The sequence below is a fragment of the Dromiciops gliroides genome, chromosome 4 (genome assembly GCF_019393635.1).
Source record: "Dromiciops gliroides isolate mDroGli1 chromosome 4, mDroGli1.pri, whole genome shotgun sequence".
In the NCBI taxonomy this organism is placed as follows: Eukaryota; Metazoa; Chordata; class Mammalia; order Microbiotheria; family Microbiotheriidae; genus Dromiciops; species Dromiciops gliroides.
Genome location: NC_057864.1, coordinates 80,545,483 through 80,566,992, shown reverse-complemented (window position 1 = coordinate 80,566,992; position 21,510 = coordinate 80,545,483). Strand labels below are relative to the sequence as shown.

The following is a 21,510-nucleotide window of genomic DNA, read 5'->3' as shown; positions in this document are numbered from 1 at the left end:
AAAATATAGAAGCCTTTATTTTTGTCAGTTACGTCTGTTGGGTATGTGTCTATCAGTGGAATCTCTTTTTATTAAAAGGTATGACAATTTTAGTTACTTTCTTTACATAATTCCAAATTTCTTTCCAGAATACTCACACCAACTTACAGCTCCACTAACAATGCATTAGCTTGTCTCCACAATGTTTCCAACATTGACTCTTTCCACCTTCTGTCAACTCTAAGTCATAGAAAGGTTGTTTGGGGTTTGTTTTAGTTTTCACATTATTGATTACTTGTAATATTTTTTTCATGTGATTATTTATGGTTTACAATTCTTCTTTTAAGAACTATTTTCCATATTCTTTAACCATTTACATATCAGAGAATGCCTCTCATTATTTAAATTAAACTAAAAAATCCATAAAATGAAAATATTTTTAAATAAATAGGGGAATAATTTTACCTATTCTATAAAACTCATGAAAATTAAAGATATCTACAATTCTCCACACCCACTTTATTTCCCCATGTCTTAGAAAATGCAAGATAAGCATATATGAGAAAGACTTTTTCTTGAAGTTACTCATAGTGAAATCACGTTCCACGAAGAGACTGTTGGTTTATAATTGCATATAGGTAGATTCAAATGAAAAAATGATGGGTGGATACCAGGAAACATGTCCAAAACATTAGTAAATCAAGACTCATGAATGTCTTTAACCTGCAGGCTAATACTGCAGGTTGACATTTAAATGTCTATGATTCAGAGAGATAGGGTAGAAGATGGCTATGGGCCAACATGAATGCCATTTTACTTTACCAACAATATTTAAAAATTCATCATGATCTTTCCTTTTGTTTGGATTGAGGACAATTTTCAAGCAAATCATATATGTATGCACAGAAACAAAAGAAAAAACCACATTTGAAAATTTGAACACAGGACAATAAAAAAGTTATTCTTTCTCCTGGCAAGACAAAAAAGACAAGACCTTGGGATACAGGTATGTATGTATTGAAGTAACGATATTACAAAGTGATGACCATACTTAATTTATTAATAATAAATTCACTCTTCAGAAATTGCTATGGTGTCCTAATTTCTGGGGAAAGATTTCCAAAAAATGTACATTGATTTAAAGTCATATTTTATGGATTCTGTATGGCTCAGTCTTGTTTAGACTGCTGAATATTGTTTTAGCCTTGTGCACTGAACTCTACCTCTGTATAGGAGAATTTTCCATCTTCTCATTAGTATTGATTGATTCTGTGATTAACTTGGTTATATTTCTTGCACTAAGGTTTTATTTTAAATCTGCTATAAGTGTAGATTTTCTATTTTCATTTTTGCCATAGAATAGTGAAAATTTCCCTTCTTTTGTTTCAATTTGCCAAAAAATATACAGTACCTATTGATAAAAAATAAGTCATACATTAGCTTTTAATAATTAGACACATGGGGAAAGAAAAAATATATGTTTACTACCATGTGGACAAAACAAGCATTTTGAGGTATGCCAAACATCTACCAGAATGCCACACAATCCATGGTATTATTCAATACTTTTAACATTGCCAAGTCTAGTACAAAGCTATTTTCACAGAGGAAAGAAATAACATTTTTCTACTGCAATAAACTGTTCTATAAACTATCCCTTTCTTAAGATAAAAGACAAGAAAAATATTTTAACTGAACCTGACTGGTCTTCACAAATCTAGGGAATAAGAACTCAGTCCATAATTTCATTAGGATAGGGAGGTCCTAATGGTGAAACAAAGATAAAAAAAATGTCCATAGTTAGTAAATGAGCATAATTAACAGAATAACAAATGACAAAACATAACAAAATCATCACTTAGTTTTTAAAGGTACCACAAAACCAGTGATAGGGAGAATTGTACATGCTAATAATAAAATAATTTGAATTCTCACTTCTTTTGCTCTTAGTTTTCCTTGTGGAAAATAATTCCAATGTATCTGTCATTTCACCCATACAGATATTTATTTCAAAGATTTTCTTCATAATCAACTGACATGGTCATGTCACTCATGTAGTAAAAACATTTCCAAGGGGTATTGACTATCCATCAAAGTTCAAACTTCTTAAATTGACACTGAAGACCCTCACTCATCTGATGTCACTCTACTTTTCTGATCTTTTCTGAAATTACTTTTCTTCAAGTATCCTACAACTAACAAAACTAGACAACATGTCATTCCTACTTTTCCCTAATTTCTCATTTCCTCCCCTTTGATTACGAGGCAGCACAGCATAAAGAAGGGCTCTATCATATTTCAGCATTGTTTTCCCCTAAATCTCTATCACTATTTTGAACACAATCTTCATTAATTTTTAAAATTGACTTCAGTGGGAGATTTTAGCAGAGACCTCTATTCTAATTTCACTTCTGATCCTTTTGTGACTATGGACACCTAAGTCTCAGTATACAAAATTGTAAAATAATTTTATATTATATATTAAAATTATGAGATGATTACACCAGTAATAGCTACAACTGAGTCCTGATTAATGCTAATATTGAATCCCCTGAAGTGGTCACACATATTTAAATAAAAAATATTCAAAGTTATAGTTATGCAAAAGAAGGAAAGGAAGGAGTATTTATTAAGTTTTCTACTTATTTTCTATTTGCCAGGCAATGTGCTAAGAGTTCTACAAAGTTTAGCTCATTTGATCCTCACAAAAACCATGAGCAGTGGGTGGTATTATTACCCCTATTTTATAGCTAAGGAAACTAAGGCTAAGGGAAGTAAAGTGACTTGCCCAATGGATGTCAAAAAGCTAGTAAGTGCCTGAGGCTCCATTTGAATTCATCTTCCTGACTCTGAGTCCACCATTCTATTTACTGGGCAACCTCTAGGTAAAATTTAGTAATTGGTTATAGCATAACGTAAATATGAAGTACAGATTCTAATAATATGACCATATTATTTGCTCTAATCAGTACTTTGCTTGTATCTCAGAGGGTAAGCTCATATGAGATAAAGTATATAAATGTGCTTAAAATATTATGAAAATATTAGTTATCAGCTTTTATTGCTGGAATGTTAATGCTTTATTAAATAGCTACATCATAGATTCATGATGACCATGGTGAGGTTTGGTTTTTTTTCCTAAAACAAGTGTTTTTTTCCTCTCTATTGAACAATCCAATTTAAAAAATGAAGGAAGGAAAAGAAAAAGAAAATCCTTAGAATAAATAAAATATGTATAGTTATTATCTCTTTTTGTAGAGTCAACGAACTGGGAATAATAGGGGCGTTCATCAATTGTGGAATGGCTAAACCAATCACAAATGTAATGAAATATTATTATGCCATAAGAAATATTTAAACTAAAAGTTTAAAAAAATTAGGGTGAAGTAAGCAGAAACAGGAGAGTAATTTATGTTATCACAACAATATTGTAAAAGTGAACAATTTTGAAATTTTGTTTACTCAGTGATGAACCTTTATTCCAGAGGATTGATGATGAAGAATGCTACTCACCTTCTGACTGAGATCATGGACAAAGTATGAGAGATATGAAATACAGTTTTGGACCTAGATAATTGAAATTTTTGTTTTATTTGATTATGAATATTTGTTAAAAGTTTGTTTTTCAAAGATTAAAGGAATGGCTCAGGTGGGGAATTACAAACTTTCAGCAGCTCCTAAGCGATCTGACATACTCTGCTGTTCTGTTGGATTTTCCAGGTTTTAGAACCTCATTAAGATGTAGACAAAACAACTGCTGATGTGCCCCCAGGTGAAGCCTCAGTAGAAAGAAATCTAGTGCCTATCAGCTTGCTGGATGGCTCTCAGGGTTCAAAATGGCAGAGTAGCCAGCCTATCCACAACCTGAGCCTTGGGCTTAAATACTCTATCCTCCTCTGGAGTCAAAGTAGCATGCTGTCATCTTTTCTTGTCTTTGGTTTGTGACTATTATTGTTATCACAGCATTTTCAACATTAACTGAGATAATTCAAGTACTTAACCAAAATTATATGTTCAGATTCACAGATGGAGCCTTGTAAAAATGCACCATGATTTCTTCATTAAAAAGAATCTTTAGGGGTAGCTAGGTGGCGCAGTGAATAGAGCATTGGCCCTGGATTCAGGAGGACCTGAGTTCAAATCCAGCCTCAGACACTTAACACTTACTAGCTATGTGACCCTGGGCAAGTCACTTAACCCCAATTGCCTCACCAAAAAAACAAACAAACAAAAAGTTTTTAAAAAGAATCTTTAGAAATGCTCTAAATCACTATTGATCAGAGAAATGCAAATTAAAACAACTCTTGGGTATCACCTCACATCTATCACATTGGTTAATATGACAAAAGAGGAAAATGTTGGATGTTGGAGGGGCTATGGGTAAACTGGGGCACTAACGAACTGCTCATAGAGTTGTGAACTGGTCCAACTATTCTGGAGAAAAATTTGGAACTATGCCCAAAGGGCTATAAAGCTGTGACCCAGCAATACCACTATTAGGTCTTTTTCCCAAAGAGATCATAAAAAAAGGAAAAGGACCCACATGTACAAAAATATTTATAGCTGCTCTTTTTGTGGTGGCAAGGAATTAGAAATTGAGGGGATGCCCATCAACTGGGGAATGGCTGAACAAGTTGTGGTATATGAATGTAATGTGTAAGAAACGATAAGCAGGTGAATTTCAGAGAAACTGGGAAGGACTTACATGAACTGATGCTGAGTAAAATGAAAAAAAAAAGAAATGCTCTAAATCATTATTGATCAGAGAAATGCAAATTAAAACAACTCAGGTACCACCTCACACCTATCGGAGTGCAAATATAACAAAAAAGGAAAATGTTGGATGTTGGAGGGGATATGGGTAAACTGGGGCATTAATGCACTGTTCATAGAGTTGTGAACTGATCCAACTATTCTGGAGAACAATTTGTAACTATGCCCAAATGTCTATAAAACTGTGCATACCCTTTGATCCTGTAATACCACTGCTAGATTTATATCGCAAAGACATCCCAAAAAAAGAGAAAAATAACTATTTGTAAAAAAAAATTTTATAGCAGCTCTTTTTGTGATAGCTAAGAATTGGAAATCAAAGAAATGTCCATCAATTGGAGAATGGCTAAATAAGATGTGGTACATTATTGTGATGGAATATTATTGTGCTATCAGAAATGACAAGCAAGATGATTTGGGAAAGGCCTGGAAGGACTCATATGACCTAATGTATTATGACAGCAATATTGTTTGATGAAGAACTGTGAATGACTTAACTCAGCAATACAATGATGTAAGACAATCCCAAAGGACACATGATGAAGCATACCATCCATCTCCAAAGAAAGAACTGATATTGATTGACCACAGATAGAAGTATGCAATTTTTCACTTTATTTCTTTCATTTTTTCTTTTATTCAAGCTTTCTTATACAAAATTACTAATATGGAGTTTTGCATAATTCTACATGTATAATCTATATCTAATTGCTTACCATCTCAGGGAGGGGGAAGGTGAGAGAGGGAAAGAGGGATAGAATTTGGAACTCGAAACTTTAAATAAAAAAAGTTTATTGCCATAAAAAAAGAATCTTTAGAAATACCATTCTAATTCAGAACTTTCCAAATCATAAGATTTGGCTTAACCCTTTCATTTACCAAATGATAAAATGGAGATCCACAAATTTGTGCCAGGTTAAACAGGAACCATAGCATCATATATTTAAAACTATAAGGGACCTTAGAAGTCATCTAGTCCTAACTCCTTAATTTATCCTTTCCAGGCTATTCTCCTGACTCTCAGACATTCTCTACCATGCTTTAGATCACTTTGGGATCAGTTTATATAACCTTGGAAACTCACTTCACCCCTAGACCTCACACATTACAACACTCCTAACTCCTGGACTTTTTCTACTATGCCACAGAAATCTAATCACGCTGGAAGCTAACTCCAGCCCTGTGCCCTACCAAATGGAAGCTTCCTCTGCTCTTAAGCCCTCTTCCTCTGATTTAAGGAGGGCCAACCATGTCTTCATTCCTTTCTAGGCTCACTAACCGCACTCATGAATTTCTCCACCATTCCCCCATACCAGGTAACTTCATCTCTTCCCGCCACCTTTTCAGCTTCCTTTTTATATGTTGTGCCCCTCTTATAACGCAATCTCTTTGAGGGAAGGGACTATCTTTCTGCTTCTATTTGTATTCCCAGTTCTTAGCACAGTATCTGGCACACAGTCAGTAAATTAAGTTATTTAACCAAGTTTACACAGAGGAAATATTTATACCTGTATCCTCAAGATATAGCAGTGCTAAGCATACTGCCAGAGATAGGTAATTAAAGAAGGTCTACATAATGCCTGAACGTAGCAAAACAACATCTCAGAAAACTAGGAACTTGATACAGATCTCATTGTGACTTTGTCAGAAATGGACTTCGTTTAACCACAGAAGCATGGAAAATGTGACAAAGAAAAGAAAAAAGCCTTGAGGTTCTTATGGAAACCTCAAACTATCACTTTTTTGGGGAAATCACCAAAATGATCTTTTAAAGAAGAAATTGTTTGAATAAAGTGAACTGGGAACTCTTCCAGTGTTTTTCATCATTATTTTCCTTGAAAGACAAAGCAGAAAATAATCTGTACTTGCTACATTAGCAGGGTTGTTTTTTTTTTTACTGATCTTAATATCTATAAATGTTTTATTTGGAAATATGACACAGACATTCTACAACTAAGGAGACTTCCAATAAAAGAACTTTTCAGATTAGTTTCATCAAATTCTTTGAGCAGAGGACAGACATTTTGCCTCTTTCATCAAAAACCATTTTATATTGTTACCCTTTGTGTAAAGTCAATTTGTGTAAAGTCAATTCAATATAAATTTTAAATTATGCATATTTTCAAAAGGGAAGAATAATAGAATCATTGGGGTAGTATGGGGGATGGCACGTTTGGAAAGAGTGAAAGCTACCATTATACTTTTCTCTAGAAAGCTCATTCTATTTTAAAATGATTTTGCTAAGAGAGACTTTCTGAATGTAATAGTTCAATTAGACTTACACAATTAAAAAACTAGCTACCAATTGAATTTTTGACACTATTCCATTAATAAAGGTGTATGTATAAATGCATGTATTATATATGTATATAAACATATGTATGTATAAAACATACCAGCTGTCCAGATAACTGGGCAAGAGTAAAGCTGAATTGCCACAAAATCATTTTTTCTATGAGATAATCAACTCAAAGTTGGTACCATAGCAATGATGGCTCAGTATCTATTATCATACAAACATGATAATACCTTAATAATGACTCTTGTGCGTACAAAATAGCATGGAATACTGGAAAGAACCCTAGCTTGAGAGACAGGGAGATCAATCAAGTATATGGCCTAAAGCAAGACACTTTCTCTCTCTGGGCCTTTATATATATATATATATATATATATATATATATATATATATATATATATATATATAGTTGAATGAATGAAAGAGACTCCAACAACTTAAAAAAAAGAATATTGTAAAATAATAAAAAGATTCTCTTCAGATCATGTTGGGCACTGTATTAGCCCTTAATAAGTGTGTATGGTATGATTTCACTAAAGTGTTTCTTTTAACAAAATGATTTAGAAAATTTTAAATATATCTATTTTACTTATATTTCTCAGTAATAGAAAAAGTTAATTATTTAATAGTAATTATAAAATATATTTAAATGTTTCTAGGGAATGTCTTTAACCCATGTGGGCATATGTTACTTATTTTATAATATGCTTGTGAATTTCAAGAAATATTTATAAATGCCTGTAAGTGAAAAAAAAACAGTGAGCATGGAAATATTTTGAGGGTATGGATGTTCCTTGTTTATGAAAAATCTACATTTAAAATACGTTATAATTATGAAGATATGTTTATGGTCCAACCTACTTTCCAACATCCATGCTAGAGAAGCTATGTTCCATAGTAGATAAGAGTATAGGACTTTGAATTAGGAAGACCTGGATTATCTCTAATATGAACTCTGACCATGGACATATCACTTAACTGTTTTCAGGTTCAGACATCTTTCTAATACTTAAGTATTAGGTTCTAGACTGTTGCACTCTGTGTTAGGTTCCTGACAAAGCTCACTGCATGAATATCATGGTATTAAGATATAATCGTTAGGGGGTGGCTAGGTGGCGCAGTGGATAAAGCACTGGCCCTGGATTCAGGAGGACCTGAGTTCAAATCCGGCCTCAGACACTTGACATTTACTAGCTGTGTGACCCCAGGCAAGTCACTTAACCCCCATTGCCCCGCAAATATATATATATATATATATATATATAATATATATATATATGTATGTATGTATGTATGTATGTATATATTGTTGTAGGCAGCTAGGTGATGCAGTGGATAGAGAGCCAGTCCTGAAGTAAAGAAGACTCCTCTTCATGAGTACAAATCTGGCCTCAGTTACTCATTGCTTTGTCACCCTGCACAAGTCACTTAGCCCTGTCTGCCTTTGTTTCCTTGTCTGTAAAATGAACTGGAGAGAAAAATAGCAAACCGCTCCAGTATCTCTGCCAAAACCCCAAATGGGGTCACGGAGTCAGACACAACTGAAATGACTGAACAACAACTCAAAATTGTCAGCTTCAAATAATAACTGAACTCATACAGTAACAAAGAGGTTTCATGTAACACTTGCGGCATTGTTTTATTCTTCCATCATCTCTGCATTAAAATAGCACCTGCCAAGAGTTATGGGAGCGACAGTTAATTAGTATTTAAATACACATTGCCAAGTCAAAGATAGGCCTACAGATTTCCACAATGTAACCTACAGCTGTTTCTCTAAGCACAGCAAGTAAAACAATGAGTCCCACAGTCTCTATAAGACACACCACAGTGCTAATAAACCAAATGGCTACAATCTGCTTTGTTTAACAGATAATATTTTAAAGTCAACTCAAGCTTTTGGTTTTGTTTTTTGCATATACCAGCAAGTAAGTTGTTTCAGTCTTAGTTTGGAGAAAGACTGGCTTAAGCTGATTTCAGGGATTGCCCAGGCTCAAGGGAAAAAGGCTAAAGTCCAGGGCACCCCTTCAAGTTATATTGCATATGACCTTCAAAAGGCACCTATTTTATGAAAACCTTTCCTGTAATACATTTGTTTTCAAAAACAAATGAAAAGACCCACGATTATGAAAGATAAATGAAAATACTTGAGAATCTATTAATATTGAAAAGAGTGGGAGGAAAGTGAGCAAAAAAGAGCCAGAAGCAATAAGAAGAGGTGGGGAAGTTCAGAAACAAGCTAAAATGGAGACCAGAAAGAATTCAGTTCTGAGATGACTCCAAAAGATTGCCAGAGGTAGCATGAAGAGATTTTGTAAAACAAGTGATTAGCCTTTTCCTCTTTCCTGTCTTTTCTTCTCTTCCCCCCCGCCTCAAATATCATAAAGCTATCTGCAAAATACCATTAGATCAAGTTTGAAGGAAAAAGTTTCTTTATTTAGGAAACAATCCAGAGCTCTCTTCATTCTTTTGTATCTGCATCTCCACCCTACCCCCCCCCCCCCCCCCCCCCCGTCTTTCCATTAGGCGTGTTCACTGATAAAATTGCTAATCCAATAGGAAAGGAAAGATATTCTCAATGAATGAAATCATCATTATATTAAATGTGTGGTTCACCTGTTTACAGAGACAGAGAATGTTAGAGAAGGGAGAGAGAGAGAGAGAGAGAGAGAGAGACAGAGAGAGAGAGAGAGAGAGAGAGAGAGAGAGAGAAACACAGAGAGACAGGAAGAAGGGAGAATGAGAGAGCTAGAGAGATAAGGGAAAGAAAAAATAGTGACACTGATGTCTTCCTTTCAGTGAGTAAAACTTAGCACTGCAGTGGCTTCCCTGGACTCCTGACTCAGCATTCTTTCCAAAATGTCATTTCTTAAAAATCTACAAGCTCTATTTTCCAGGCACACACACTTTGCCAAATCCCAAGTGCTACTAGGAAACATGTTATTATATTAACATAAAAAGGGTTATTTTGACAGACTGAAGTAGTTGGGGGAGGAAGAGAAAGAGAGGTATATATTTTGATTTTCATACAAGGAAATGCTACAGAAGGGAAAGATAACCAGCAACTACACATGGCTCCCTGTAAAACAAACAGAAATACTTACGCAGGTCACCAAAGGCACCTTTTGTCACTTTCGTGGCCCTTAACACATTCACCGTGAACTTGTGTGAATACTGGTGCTCCACCTGAAAAGCAAAGACATCAAATTGATAAGTAAAATCTCCTCCAAAGGAACAATTTATTTCTTTTCTTTTTTTATTAAATACAAACAAAAGCTATCCTGTTCAGAGAGAGTTTCAAACACATACCATAAACATTGTTGCTCTGTCTTTATGATGCTGCTCTTTGCCCCACTCCTCCACCTACCCCACTTGAAAATTCACTGGAAGTTAATACCACGTTCTAAAATATCTCTACAGCTCTATTGCTAGCTAAGGTAGACTGCCAAGTTTTCAAAGAAAAAAAAATGTAAATCACTGTTCCATCTCTCTAGGCATATTATGGATACAACATTCTACAACTATCTGAAAAGTAACACAGTCGAGTAAAAGGAAGGAAAACATCGCTAGGTAAAAGGGGAGGGGGCACATTATTAATAAGCATTTATGGAATGTCCTCAATACAGAAGATATCTGAGTTTAATTTTTGTCAATCTTCTGAACATTAAATCAGGGGATCTTAACCTTTTTTTTTTATTATTCATGGAATGCCTCTTTGGCAGTCTGGTGAAGCCTTAATCAGGATAATGTTTTAAATGAATAAAACAGAATACATGAGGTTGCAAAGGAAACCGATTATATTGAAATACAATTAGCATTTTTAAGTTCAGAGATGCCAGGTTAAGAATTTCTGGACTAAATGAGCTAATATCTAGTCTATCTGAAGTTCCTCATTTATTTAGTTTGAATGAAGCATGATGCCTTAAGAGTCAAGAAACTGAGTTCAAATCCTACTTCTGATACATACTGTCTGGCTGACCAAGAGCAAGTCACTTAACTTTTCAGTGACAGAAGTCATCCTCTAAAATGATGAATTATAGATGAGTTGTTAATCTGTAGTTCAGCTATACAACAAACAATGATTCTGAACACAAAATAAATAAGAAATAAAAAAGGTCTCGGGGGGGGGGGGGGCAGCTAGGTGGCACAGTGGATAGAGCACTGGCCCTGGATTCAGGAGTACCTGAGTTCAAATTCGGCTTCAGACACTTGACACTTACTAGCTGTGTGACTCTGGGCAAGATACTTAACCCCCATTGCCCCGCAAAAAAAAAAAAAAAAAAGGTCTCTGAAGCCAAATTAAATTGAGGTTGGGGGCAGGCACTATGCTAAGTGCTTTACAAAGACTATTTTATTTGATCGCCACAACAACCCCATTAGATAGTTGCTGTTATTACCCCCATTTTACAGATGAGGAAACTGAGGTAAATAGAGGTTAAACAATTTGCCCAGGTCACACAATGTTGAGTCTAAAGTCAGATGTGAGCTCAGGTGTTCCTGACTCCAAGACCAGCTCTCTAGCCAATGTACCACTTAGATGTCAGAAACACTGTACACTAAAGTTCTGAAGCTGAGATGCAACAAAATATGAACTAATTTTAGCCTAACAACTAACACCAAGAAAACGCAGGTTGTCTACCAGCCAGCTCCACACCATCCATGTGTGAACCTATAGGTTACAGGAAATGGAGAAATTTTGAATCCTACAAATAAGTTCACTTACCTTGGCAGTATCCTTTCCAGGCCTGTACACATAGATGATGATATTGCTGCACACACTGCCAAAGTTAGCTCAGTGTTTGGAAGAATCCAAAGGAAAGTGTGGGAGACAAGAAGTATTAGACTGTCTACCAAACTGAAGGTCTACAGAACCATTGTGCTGACCTTATTGTTGTATGCCTCTGAAATTTGGACAGTCTACTACTAATGCCATGCCGGGAAACTGAACCCCTTCCATTTGAATTGTCTTAGGAAGATTCTGAAGACTACCCAAGCAAGATAAGGTACCAGACACTGAGGTCCCTTCTAGAGCTAAACTGCCAAGCATTCAAACTCTGCTGCAGAGAGTGCAACTCCTATGAGATGACCATGGGGTTCTAATGCCAAATATGTTTGGCTCTTTTACAGAAAACTCCCACAAGGCAAGAACTCACATGGAGGTCAGAAGAAGTGATACAAGGACTCTCTCAAGGTCTCTCTGAAGAACTTTGGAATTGATTGGTGACATGGGAGACATTGGCATAGGAATGACCAGCATGGCTTTCCTGCATCAAAGAAGGCACTGTGCTCTATGAGCAAAGCAGAATTTCAGTAGCTCAAAAGAAATGGGAGATGCACAAATTTAGAGACATCTCCACTCCAAATGCTCATATGGACTATTTGTGCCTGACCTGTGGTAGAGCCTTCCAAGCTTGCATTGGTCTGATCAGTCACAGTCAGACACACTGTATTTTGACTCCAACATAGTAATATCATTTTGTTCCTCTTAGAGAATGAAGTACAATAATCAACACTAAAGCTTTTGTATCTTACAAAACGTTCTCCTAAACCTTTATTTAATTTCAATTTACTCACATTTAATACAATATTTAAGAGGTCTGTATATCTGAGTTCCAAGCCCAAAAGCAGAGAGAAAAGTGACAGCCGTATGCACTTAGCATGTTAGTTCTTGAGGGAAGGATATAAGCATTTATTTAGCATCTAACTCATACCAGGGAATGGGCTAAATTTTACAAATATTAACTCATTTTATCCTCACAACAACCCTGTGAGATAGTTACTGTTATTATCCCCCATTTTACACCTGAAGAAACTGAGGCAAAACAAAGTAAATAAACTTGCCTATCTTGCATAGCTAATAAGTCATTGATACCATACTTGAACTCAGGTCTTCCTGACTCCAGGTTCAGGGCTCTATCTATACCACCAGAGTAGCCAACATCTCCCACAAGCATCCCTATAAAACTCTAACAATTTTCCTGAAGAAACAATGAAAAAGAAAACTAAAGAGAATCAGATGTAAAATATCCCACACAATGGGGCAGCTAGGTGGCGCAGTGGATAAAGCACTGGCCCTGGATTCAGGAGGACCTGAGTTCAAATCCAGCCTCAGACACTTGACACTTAGTAGCTGTGTGACCCTGGGCAAGTCACTTAACCCTCATTCCCCCCCCCAAAAAAAAACCCAAATATTTCTCATTTTGGGGCAGCTAGATGGCACAGTGGATAGAGCACCGGCCCTGGAGTCAGGAGGACCTGAGTTCAAATCTGGCCTCAGACACTTAACACTTACTGGCTATGTGACCCTGGGCAAGTCACTTAACCCCAATTGCCTCACCAAAAAAAAAGTACAAAAAAATACAAATAATAAAAAAAATATATCCCACACAACCCCCATCTTGAAGTGTCCAGTCCAGGACACACCTTGGAACCCTTGTTGGAGTAAAAGATAAGCCTGGAATCTGTCTGGAGGCTACGGTCTGCACTGAAACAATCATCCAAGTATCTGGCCCCAAATTACAGCAGGAGATATGACTGGAAAATTACTGCCTAAAGCAGTGCCTAGTCTTACAGATTTCATTTAAGACCAAGCATGAATTACCCAAACCATCCAGGAGTATAGGAGGACAGTTTTATTCTATCACAAGCCCCAAGACCAAATATATACATACACATAAATACATATACACAAACACCCCAAATAGTATACACACACATACCGCACACACACATATATATATATATATATATATATATACATATATATGTGTGTGTGTGTGTGTGTGTGTGTGTGTGTGTGTACTGTATGTATACCAAACAGTAGAGAATATAAATATTTAAGATAGGGGTTCCTAACTGGTTGTCTATGAACTTGTCATTTTATATATGTAACTATATTTCACTATAATTGTTTTCCTTTATAATGCTGTTTTTATTTTTTGCATTTAAAAACACTGTTCTAAGAAAAGGGCTTAACCAGATTACTAAAGGGGACTAGGATACCAAAAAATGTTGAGAATCTATGTTGTATTAAAGGAAACATTAATTAATTTTCAGGGGGAAATAGATTTTAAAACTCTAATAGGGAGAGATATCAATTTACATCAATATTGGTAAATCTAAACAAATATATCAAAAGAAACAGGAAAAAGGTTGGGACTTGAATAGGATTTTAGAAATATTGGAGATGATGAACTCTGACAATTACTGAATGTAAAACAGAAAGGAGTTTATTTAATCCTCAGCTGTTGATTAGCTCCCAACTAATCCTGTGTATAACTTGTTCACACAATTATTTTCATGTTCTCTCCCTCCCTTATTTGGACTATGAGTTCTTTTAGAGCAGGGACTATCTTTTGACATTCTTTTTATCAATAGCACTTTGCACAATGCCTGTTACATAGCACATGCTTAAAAATGCATATTGACTGACTGTGCAAGGCCCCCTTACAAAATTTAGTATGTGTTCTTGGGACATAAGTACTTCACCAAAAGTAAAGCAGAAATACTAAGCATAAATTTACCAACCACAATGCAATATAAATTATTTTTAATTAAGAAATCTTATTTCTTTTACAATGTTATTGGAAATGCCCATTTTAAGAGGACAGCTAGGTGGCACAGTGGATAAGGCACCAGCCCTGGATTCAGGAAGACCTGGATTCAAGTCTGGCCTCAGACGCTTGACACTGATTAGCTGTGTGACCCTAGGCAAATCACTTAACCTTCATTGCCCCACCCCCCCCCAAAAAAAAGACAAAAAGAAAAGTCCCATATTCATTCAAAATACTCATAGGAAATACCCATTTTATTTAGTGCTTACGTTCAGAATATTTTTTTAATTCTAAAAATCAAACCTAAGAACACTATCATAGCGAAAGCATAGAAGTCTGGGGCTATTAAGAGTTGGGACAAATAGTTCAATGCATCATAGTAAGTCCTGAGGGCATCATTTCATTTCATCACAGTATAATAAATGTTTATAATAATGTCCCTGAGTCATCAAGAAAAGGTTAAATGGTATTCCATATGATGTAATTATGAAGGAAGAAAAATGCATGATGCATTTTAGAAATTTTTCTGCCCAAATTATAATTTATAGGGTTTTTTGTGCTTTAAGTAATGATCTGTAGCTAGCCAAATGAATTAGTTGCTCAGCACAACCATATCCTAAAAGTTCTGTATGGCCCTGTTTGACTATATAAAAGTGAAATATGATATCAGGAAAAGTAAAAACTATTTTACTATTATTCCCTTTTTAAAGAATGACATCCCACCCTGAAAGTATTAAGTATAAAAAGTGTGTATGTGCATAAACCTATGTTCAGATATGAGGGGACTGACTGAAAAACTGGTATAGTTCGAATATAATAATCATTAGGAATCCTGAACAATCTAGTCATTGATGGCACACATTTTCTATGTAAATTTCATGAATTATTCTTCAGAAATAGGAGGAGCATTGGCACTTCTATATCTATTTTTTTTGGTGGGGCAATGAGGGTTAAGTGACTTGCCCAGGGTCACACAGCTAGTAAGTGTCAAATGTCTATGGCTGGATTTGAACTCAGGTCCTCCTGAATCCAGGGCTGGTGCTTTACCCACTACGCTACCTAGCTGCCCCCTTCTATATCTATTTTTGAGGAAAAAAGAAAATAAACATTTATAAAGTACTTATTATATAATTATATACCAGGCAGTGTGTTAAGTACTAAAGATATAATCATGAGCAAAAAGACAAGTTCTACCCTCAAGTACCTTACTTTTTAACTGGATAAGAGAACAGACAAAAAGGAGCTAAAAGGGTCGGGGAGCGGTACATCATACAAGGGCCTGGTTTTGAAGTCCAGAGAAAAATCAGAAATAGAAGGCCGCAAGGGGATAAAAGTGGGCTGGCCTGGACCTCATCACACAACAGAGATTCCAAAAGGCTACAGGTGTGGTACACTGGGGAGCCCCAGGTACTAAAGGGAAGTGCCAGGATGAGCTAGCAATTAAGGGGGCATGGTTTGGAAATCCAGAAAAAATGAAGAACAGGACCAGGAGAGGAATGAAGGTGGGTGGGCTTGAATAGATCCACACAATGAAGGCTCCAGAAAGAACTTAGCAATTGCAGGAGGAAGAAAAAGGAGTGTCTTGCAGAGGTATGCACCAGACTGAGCAAAAACATACATATCATAAGAAAATCATTCTATCCAGTTGTGTCATATTTTTTTTTAGTGAGGCAATTGGGGTTAAGTGACTTGCCCAGGGTCACACAGCTAGTAAGTGTTAAGTGTCTGAGGCCGGATTTGAACTCAGGTCCTCCTGACTCCAGTGCCAGTGCTCTAAACACTGCACCACCTAGCTGCCCCCTAGTTGTGTCATATTAAAGCCAATTTCCATCAAATGAACCATATGTTTACAAAAAGAAAGTTATGCCCATCCCCACTTACAGAATTATTCATCATTCTAATCCAAATCAATCTAGCAACAGCTACAAAACTAGTTAAAATTCCCTTTCCTTCAACTTTATCTATTTCTGCCATTTTTTCTTTCTTCCATTTTTTCACCATCCTTTCATCCACTTCTAGTTTTCTCAATCTCATTTTTCTCTCCAAATGATTATATAATCCTGAAGAGTGAAGAGTTTCATTCTCTACTTCCCTGGATATATTCTAGATAGCCTATGCATCTGTTTTCTTCCTTAGGCTGAAACCACCTACATGATCCTTGAAATGTCTGTTCTAGGGCTGTTGTCCTGATTGGTGATTGCCTAACTCGGCCTGTATATAAGACAGGCTCTGTCCATCTCCATTCTTCACTTCACTCCCTACTCCACAGCCCTTTCCACAGCCTTCTCAGGCATTGGACCTCTCCACTATATACTCCCCCAAACCACAAAAACATTTCTCCAGTTTCAGAACCATGGTCAGGCCAACTCCACCATTATTCCTGCAATCTTCTCCTCCTCATTCACCATACTAACAACTTTCTAGACCAAAGAGTCCCTCCATAGCCAAAACTCCACTGTGGGTGTTGTCTCCCCCTATTAGATTATACATCCTTTAGAGCAGGCACTGACGATATTAGCTTTTGGATTTGTATCTCCATCCTTGAACTCACAGTGCTTGGTACAAATTAAGGCCAAAAATTCTCTGTCATTCATTCATTTATTTAATATGCCTATATTAAGTACCTGCTACATTTCAGACACCCTGCTTGGCACTGAAGATATAGAGGCAAAAAAGAAAATAAGTTAGCCTTCAAGGACCTTGAAGCTAGATAACAAAGTAGATAGAGCACTGGACCTAGCCAGGAACGTGACTACTAATGAAGACTCAGACACTTTTTAGCTATATAACCCTGAAAAATTAATTTCATCTCTCTCAGCCTCAATATACTCAACTGTAAAATGGGAATAATAATAGCACCTACCTCCCAAGTTTGTTGTAAAGATAAAAGATGGCACTCAATATGTTTATTTTTAACTGATTAATAATATTCACTCCATTTCTTTCTTGGAGGTATTTTATGAGAATTATTTTTTAAATGTTTCCAAAATATGAAAGAAGAAAAGAAGTTCCCATCCAATTAGGTTTAAAAAAAAAACCTTTAGCCTTGTTTCCTGATGCCACGATCATATCTAATCATAAACTAAACTGAGCTGGTTCCCACTTGGAAAAGAAATTCTCAGATCTATAGCAAATGCCAGAACCTTAGGAAATTATATTGTTTGAATCAACAGATAGCATTATTACCTAGGGGGAGTAATGAATCAACATGTTGTTGGTTGCTATTCAGTAGTCAGAGGTGCCATATTTCAATTGAGACATCAAATCTCATCCCAACACACTTAGTCATCATTTTTTCCCTTTATAACAAGCTTAAGCCTCACTTTCAGGTGTGAGCTAATTTTTTTACCTCAAGTGATATTCTTTAGCTTTGTTCTTTTATGTAACTTCAATCAAGTTCCTCTTTCTTTTTTTTTTCTTTTGCAGGGCAATGAGGGTTAAGTGACTTGCCCAGGGTCACACAGCTAGTAAGTTTTAAGTATTTGAGGATTGATTTGAACTCAGGTCCTCCTGAATCCAGTTCTTGATTTTTTAGTTACCTTTTAAAATTGTTTTCCACTTCTTACCACATCCTATAATTCATAAGAAAATAATAACTACTATATATAGTAAGGATGGCTGAGAGAACTCCCTAATTTGCTGAACTAAAGGACCTTATGTGCTCTGATGTCTTTCTGTGAGCATCATGCTCTTTCCCCTTGCAGCTTGCTGAGATGAAACATCAGTTTCTTATCTGTTGTTCTTGAGAATGGGGGGAATTATGCCAAAGAAGATCGATGATCGAGTCAAGAAAATCCAGTCAGTTTGTGAATTATGAAAAAATGAGCCGAGGAGAAACACTGTTCAACAATGGCAGGTATAAGCTTGTGGCTAGTTGTTGTTTGTCCTTCATTCTCAAAATGGACCATGACATCAGGGTGATGTCATGACTTGCAGTAAACAGGACTTAAGTGAGGGAGGGTTGTGCAAGGTCACCAACCTCACTATCTCCTCAGGAGCCATTTGGGTCCAGTGGAAAGCTAATGAGGAATATTGGAGATGGCCCCCATGCAGTGGGAGGTCTTGTCCTTTTAAGCTAAGTTCTTTCACAGATCTCAGTTTGCCTGAAGCAAGCAACACCCACTCAGTGAATTAAATCAAGGTAAGAAAATGGGCAAAGAAAGGCCTCTTTTACCTACTCAAAAATAAATAAATAAATAAATGGATTGGGGTGGGGAGACCCTTAGAGTTTGGGGCCAAAATAGAAACAATTGCTTTTTAGGCCCACTTTGAGCCATCAAGAGGCCAAAGGATGGCCAAAAGAGGCCTAGCCAGGTATAAGCACATGGAAGCAGAAAGATGAATTCCTTAGTAGCTTTTATCTGCTTCATCCTTTGAGCACAGTTTAGAAACCAGCAACCCCTGAGGAAAATTGCAATTACTCAGCTTTGAGTTTTCCAGAACTCTGGAGTCTGGTGCCAAGGGCTAAGCTGGAAGTAACTTTCAAACCAGTACCAATTCTCAGAGAACATCCTGGAGCCACAGGACTAAAGTCAAACCTACACACATATGGTTGGTGGAAGACTTTGGACCTCCTGAGTTGATTGAACAGAATAGGTTTGAGTGAAATATCTGTTCCATGATTCCAAATAGCTATCTTTAACTTCCAGAGAGATTATAATTGTTATAATTAATATAAAATGTATTTGAGAGGTTTTTCTCTGTTAATTTATATTTGGAAGTCTTTATGTCATAAGCATTTTCTGTGGCAAGAGAAAACAAATAGCTATAGTATTCCCAAAAATCATACTGTCCATTGAGTATCTTTTCTAGAAGAGATCATTACACCTATATTTTCAGGAAACCCTGGATAGGAACCATACCTAAGCTAAGTTTTAGATTTTCCTTTCGGTCTTACTCTGGAGTGGAGGTATCATAAGCCTCTGTGTGAGAGAAAACTGAGTTTTTCTCTTTGGGATGAGGCTATCTGCAGGATGAATGTAGTTCTTTGTGAGTCCAGAGCATAGCCACCAAGGGATGAGGAGTGGGAAGGTGACCTTAGGCCATGGGTAATGAATTGTTATTATCTCCATTTTATGGATGAGGAAACTGAGGCTCAAATAAGTAAGTGATAGAGCACAGCCATAGTCTCACAACTGATTGAACCCTGGATTCCAACTTCTACAGTCTTAGAAAGTGATAGAATAAAGCATAGATCCCAGAGGTATTGTTTATGTTAGAGATGTCTTCCATTATTTCTTTTACTATACCATACTAGCTCCAGGACAATTTTTTTAGAACATATAGTTTTAGTTAGTCCTTTCATTTATGTTTTTATATAAGCCCCTTGTTTATCAGCAGGCAATGACTAATTGTTTTCCAGTGTGAACCAACTTCAATTTCTCAAGATAACAGGACACCAACTTCTAATTACTATTAAGAGATGGTGAGATCAGCCTTGAATTTCTTCACAAAAAATGAATCAACATTTTTCAGAATAAAAATGGGGTTTTTTTTAAGTTTGTATCACTGCTTTTCCTTTTAAATTTGATACACTCATGCTGTGTCAAAGCAATTTGCCAAATCATGGAAGTACCAAACCTCACAAGACCAAAAATAACTTTGAGAAATTATCTTTTCAATGGAAAGCAAACTATATGAAACAGATGAAAATCAATTCATTTACACACATTACTCTGCATTGCACCACTCATAACTGCCACCACTGTGGAAAGCACATCCTGTTAGAAGCAGCATGGGAAAACTGGATAGATAGTTGGCCAGGAATCTAGGAAGACCTGAGTCGAAGTCCTGTTTTTAACATGTACAGGCTGTGCAAGTCTTGGGTAATCACATAACCTCATGATGTTCTCAGGTATCTTTCTCAGACAATAAGTTGCAGAAGAGGTACGAGGGAATGTTTTACTTTTCTACTGGTATGCCCAGTGCTTAGCACAGTGTTTTGCACATAGTAAACACTTAATAAATATCTCATTCATTCATCCATCCATTCAATCTGCATTCTCTCTAGACCAATAAAATTAGAGGTCCCATCCCTATCCCTATGGAAAGCAAACCATCATTTGAACCAGAAATCACTGGACCAGTCAAGTGGAGTCTTCCACATTTTACAAAGCTTTGAGTGCAGGGCTGAACATATTTTCAAAGAATCTCAATCCTTCAAAGTATGACCCAGGTACCTCTTAGACAAGATCTATTGTGATTACTCTGGGTACCAGCATTTTTTCCCTCTTGAAAGTGATTGTTTTTGTACCTATTGCAGTATCTAGAATAGAATAAATACTCACTGATTAACTGATTGATTTTGATTCACGGATTTATTGACAGATATTGTGTTAAATTTACTTAATTAATTACTTAATCCCACAAATAGAATATAAACTTCTCAAAAGCAAAGCCTGCCTTCTTCTTATCTTTTTATTACCAGAATTGAAAATAGAATAAGCCCTTCTCTAGGGTTGGTTGAGTTGAGTTGAATTGAATTGAATTGACCATCTTTGCACCTCTTAGGCAGGCTAACAAATTTATATTGTTTGGCTGCAACTATTAATTATGCTCAGTTGTCAATGCTGGATTTTCCAACAACCTAACAAGCAACTCTACACATGTATATCACCAGATGATCAATATAGAAATCAGATTGATTATATACTCTGTAGCCAAAGGTCAAGAAACTATAATCAGTTAAAAAAAAAAAGACCTGAAGATGACTTGGCTCAGATTACACATTCTTATTGCAAAATTCAGACTTAAATTGAAGAAAAGTAGGGAAAACCATCAGAACATATAGGTATGACCTAAATGACATTCCTTATGAGTATGAAGTGGAGGTGATGAATAGGTTTAAAAGATTAAATCTAGTAGATAGAGTGCCTGCAGAACAATGGACAGAGTTTTGCAATAAAA

General features: G+C 36.1%; 1 protein-coding gene across 1 annotated transcript in view; it reads right to left on the bottom strand.

Annotated features, from left to right (window-relative positions):
* The window catches only part of PLA2G4A (phospholipase A2 group IVA), a 169,588-nt gene that overhangs the window by 116,641 nt on the left and 31,437 nt on the right, over window positions 1-21,510 (bottom strand). Inside the window, 1 exon segment of the mRNA XM_043999866.1 lies at window positions 10,156-10,237. Within this exon segment, the coding sequence (XP_043855801.1) occupies window positions 10,156-10,237 (82 nt within the window).